The 4,485-nt window shown below is 34.9% G+C and overlaps 1 protein-coding gene across 2 annotated transcripts; it reads right to left on the bottom strand.

Moving 5' to 3' along the window:
* Positions 1–372: 372 nt before the first annotated feature.
* On the bottom strand, positions 373–4,243 carry LOC142609630 (sugar transport protein 7-like). 2 transcript variants are annotated; one of them, XM_075781266.1, is made up of 5 exons: positions 4,165–4,243; positions 3,600–3,884; positions 2,088–2,407; positions 1,349–1,972; positions 373–992 (listed from the first exon to the last, which is right to left on the bottom strand). In XM_075781266.1, the coding sequence occupies exons 2-5, from the start codon at positions 3,742–3,744 to the stop codon at positions 525–527; spliced, it is 1,557 nt and encodes a 518-aa protein (XP_075637381.1). In that variant the 5' UTR covers positions 3,745–3,884; positions 4,165–4,243; the 3' UTR covers positions 373–524. The 2 variants fall into 2 exon arrangements, with proteins under 2 accessions (XP_075637381.1, XP_075637387.1); XM_075781272.1 differs by lacking the exon at positions 4,165–4,243 and having other exon boundaries at positions 2,088–2,492; positions 3,600–3,753.
* Between the last annotated feature and the right edge of the window lie 242 nt (positions 4,244–4,485).

Genomic DNA, 4,485 nt, shown 5'->3' with positions numbered 1-4,485 from the left:
AAGATGCAGCCTTTATTTCTTGTTTGGATAAGCTTATTACCACACTGAAAGCCTTTGGGCATTATCTCAAGAGCCTATCGTTGAGTTTCGGCTTGGCTTCCCCATATTTTATTCATAGACATCAATTTCCCCCTCAATATCACCTATCCAATTTTCTTCGTTTGTCTAACCTTTGCTTTTTTCTAAATAAATGACATTATAGAGTACTTTTAATGCAACTATTAAGAATACTTTATCCACCACAAATGGTTAAAAAATAAACAAAAATTAATATAGTCTCATATTTTAATATCTAAATTGAGCACTATAAAAAATCATGCTCTGTAATATAATAAATACCATATTACAATAAATACCAAATTATCTAAATTATGCTATGTAATAGAATAATATTATATTTTTATATGTTATATTTAATTCTTTAGAATGCAATAGGTTAACATTTATCCATACAGCTTATGGCTCCGTACGGATAAATGTGGCTGAGGCACTATATGCATCCCGACTGCTTATATCCATACAGCTTATGGCTCTGCAACGTTCTCATCTAGCTCCACTGAATTGCTTATTTCGCCTTCCCCTTTGGTAGGCACTAACTTCTTCCAGAACCAGTGCTTCTTCCATATGAATACCATCTTTTCAATGGGAACTCCCTTCGTTTCCGGTAGGAAGAAATAAACAAAAACGGTCATGATGGTAATCCAGCCAGCAAAGAAGAGGAAGATTCCAAACTCGAATGCACAAAGAATGGCAAGGAAAGCCTGGGCTATTATGAACGTGAATAGAAGGTTTACAGCTACTGTTATGCTTTGTCCAGCTGATCGAATTTCTAACGGGAATATCTCACTTGGCACTGTCCAGCCAAGGGGACCCCATGACCATCCAAAAGCTAGAACAAAGAGGCAAATCATGACCACCACCAATATTGAGTAACCTTTTGATAGTTCTTGATGGTTGCCAAACTTTACCCCCAAGATTATAGCAACTATGACCTGTTTCAGATACACAAGGAATGATTAATTTGATAGAATCAAGGAACTCCAGAACCCAGATATCAACTATGGTATTACTTTTTGGATACTTTGTGAATTGGGGTAATTATTTCATTAAGTTTTAGTGTATTTTGAGGAAAACAAGATCTTTTTTGGTGTTAAGAAAGGGCTTTTGCTTCTCTCACTAGAGCTGCTGAAGTAAAACATATTACAAACTTTAGGGGAATGTTGCAAATTCCGTGTTCTGTGAAGTAACATAAATATGACTGCGCTTAGAATCTATGGTACTAGTTTCAATTTTACTTCTCCTGGAAGTATTATTATGTCACAACCTAACTTAGTGTTGAAGTTTTTACCTGGCATGTAATCATTTGAATCCCGCCACTTATAAGTAAAGCCCTTCGACCCAATTTATCAACTGTTGCAATAGAGATGAATGTAGATGAAGCAAGAACTGCTCCAGTCAAAGCTGAGGAGTAGAGAGAAGCATTGCCACCAAACCCCATACTTTGAAACAGTACAGGAGCATAGAAGAGAATTGAATTTACGCCTGTGAGTATCTGGAACATTGGCATGCAGATTGCCATTACTAGTTCTGGTCTGTTCCTCTTCTCAAGGATGTTTCGAAAGGGATTCTTTATTAAGTTTGAAAGCTCACTTGCATCCACCATGTCTTCAAACTCTGCATCAACATTTTTGGTTCCTCTGAGCTTTTCAAGGATTTCTCTCCCTTTCTCTTTTTTTCCTTGCTCAATTAAGCTGTTAGGTGTCTCAGGAAGAAGTATTCCTCCCACTGTCATTAACAAAGCTGGAACAGCAGCCAATCCTAGAGAGAGCCTCCATCCCCAATTAAGCTTTTGTGTTCCAAAGTTGATCATGTTTGCTATAAAGATACCAAATGTAGTTGCTACCTGAAACATCATGTTAAGACCACCTCGAAGATGTGTTGGCGCTATCTCTGATAAATATAGTGGAACTGCCTTTAAAACAAACAAGAGGGAAGATTAAGTCACTTGTTCTTAAATATAGAAAAAATACAATTGATCATATCCTGATTTATCTAACACTTGAAAAGGTACACAAAACGGGATATACCTGATTTCCGAATCCAATGCCAACACCAAGCATGATCCGACCCAAAAGAAGCATTGCCACATTAATGGCAGAAGCATTTAGTGTTGCCCCAGTAAGAAAACTTAGCCCACCACAGATTATACTTGTTCGACGTCCAAACTTTCTTGTAACAGGAGAAGCCATCAGAGAAGCAACCAAACCAGCAAGGTATAAAGAAGATGTAAATGCTGCAAGCCCTTGGTTTTCGTACTTGCAATAATTGCTTTCATGTGCTTGCGTCTTCTTTACAAAAACAGTAGGGAAGAATTTTTCAAGAAATGTATCCATGGATGTCACTCCTCCTATTAAGCATTTAGTAACTTGTAAAAACATGAATGCTCTCTCTATGCCACAGACATGTATGCATGACAAGCACAAGTGGATCATCTTACTAACACAGAACTACATATTAGAATAATGATTAAATGATTACATTCACTATTTCCTAACTTTTAAACTTTTCGGACTAATGTTAATTTATCAATTTTCAACGTGTCACAGCGGATTTCCTCAATTATGAAATAAAGTGCTTTCAAAATCTGATCTTTTGGATACCAAATACCTCTTTGTTTCATAGCATCCTGCACTTTATGTTGGTTGTATTTTTTTTTTGTTGCTAAAATCTGTTCAATTCATTCTTAAAATAGAAGAGCACTCATCATTAAATTCAGTTAGAGATAAATGGCTGTGATCTGTACTATTAGGCAAAGTATAGAATTAGGGTCCGTTTGGATAGAGCTTATTGCTAAAAACTGAAAACTGAAAACACTGTAGCAAAATAATTTTTAAATGTGTAAATAGTACCGTGGGACCCATTTTTAATTAAAAAAAAAAATCTGTAAAGTGAAATTTGTGGGTCCCATAAACAGTACACAAGACCCATAAATGTGCTGAAAGTCAACAATTTATGATATAATTTTCCTCGTAGCACCAAATAAAGGAAGAAGTAGACGCTTGAGAAAATTTTCACTGGTATACTGAATTTACTTGGGTTCCAAATTTTCAATGGACAAGTAATAATAATAAAAATACAGAGGAAGGAAAATTGGAAGACCACTGGTGTGTTGAGATAATTAACTATAGGATTTAGTATTTCTTAAGATGTCAGAGCCTTTATGTTGGCTGATGCATTAGAAGAGATTTCAGGTATGAATTGGAAAGACTACTAATTTATTTGCATTTTGTATTTTTATTTCATAATGTCATCGTAGTCATAGAAAAGGTCTAACTCCTACTCGTACCAAACAGAATTTCACTTCCTTTTGGCAATTCTGATTCTGTTCTGTCCATAAATGCACACATGCAAAGTCCATGTGACATCTGAACTTTTCACTGTTCACTTTTTAGCTCATCATTTTCGGATACCCAAAAAGTTGTTACTATTATTATTTTTTTATGACAATATTTGGTAGATTCTCCACCACAGTAATCATCGAAAAAGCCAGAATTATAATAATAAACACGTGAAGATTCGGATGCATGAAAGTGAGGTACCTGAAATTCCAACATCATAGCCAAAAATTGAGCCACCAACAGCAGCAACAGTGCAGGCAATGATCACATAAGAGGTGAGTCTTCCTTTGTACTGTTGTGCTCTCTCTTTGGCCACACCTGCCGGGCCAAAAGATCCACCTGCCATCTTCAAAGACCTTCTCTTCCTTTCAGTTTTAGACCTCACAAAATATTATAGGTAAGAGATAACTCTTTAAAAACCAACCCTTCACTCTATTCAAGAATAAGTATTTGCCAAACTCTGCTTCAGTTCTTACAATAAAGGAGCTGTCAATAAAAAGACCACGTTAAGTGCCTATTTTCCAATGCCTAAAGGAGAAAAGTATTAAACTATTTAGTGCTTTGAAAAAAAAGTATTATTAGACTATTAAGTAAGTACACCATATCTAAAAAAAAAGTGTTAGTAAGTATATATAAATTAATATATAGCAACTACCACAAAAAAAGGAAAAAACTTTTAGCATTAAACTTGGTGCAGCATAGATAACATTTGGGTGACCGACAAAAAGAAGAAAAAAAAAAGAGCTTAGATATTGCCAAAGTATACCAATATGATTCACACCCCCTTCAAGATAGTATTTGAAAGTCGAAACATTTTTATTTATTTGATAAAGGAACTCATATCCCATACGGAATGTCATTACGAGGGAGAAGATGTCATTCAGTCTACAATAAATATCTCCCTAAAAAAAAAAAAAAGAATCTTGGCAAGTGCTTTAACTTAGGTGAGAAAAATATCTTTGTATTGGATGGTAAACATGCAAACGAATGATAATTTTGTAAGAACACATATGTATGGATAAGTTTGTTTTTTTGTTTTTTTTTTTTGTTTTTTAATGGATAAGGACCGTACTTTTTCTTAAAATGA

This window comes from Castanea sativa, chromosome 1 (assembly GCF_040712315.1).
Source record: "Castanea sativa cultivar Marrone di Chiusa Pesio chromosome 1, ASM4071231v1".
In the NCBI taxonomy this organism is placed as follows: Eukaryota; Viridiplantae; Streptophyta; class Magnoliopsida; order Fagales; family Fagaceae; genus Castanea; species Castanea sativa.
This window is presented reverse-complemented; position numbering and strand designations above follow the sequence as displayed.

What these genes read in the sequence shown, in the direction of transcription:
- LOC142609630 (XM_075781266.1), bottom strand. Translation starts at nt 3,744, where the DNA reads ATGGCAGGTGGATCTTTTGGCCCGGCAGGTGTGGCCAAAGAGAGAGCA. An exon ending in CTATGATGTTGGAATTTCAG is followed by an intron (nt 2,408 to 3,599) that starts GTACCTCACTTT and finishes AATGCTTAATAG; the next exon opens with GAGGAGTGACATCCATGGAT. An exon ending in GCATTGGATTCGGAAATCAG is followed by an intron (nt 1,973 to 2,087) that starts GTATATCCCGTT and finishes TTTGTTTTAAAG; the next exon opens with GCAGTTCCACTATATTTATC.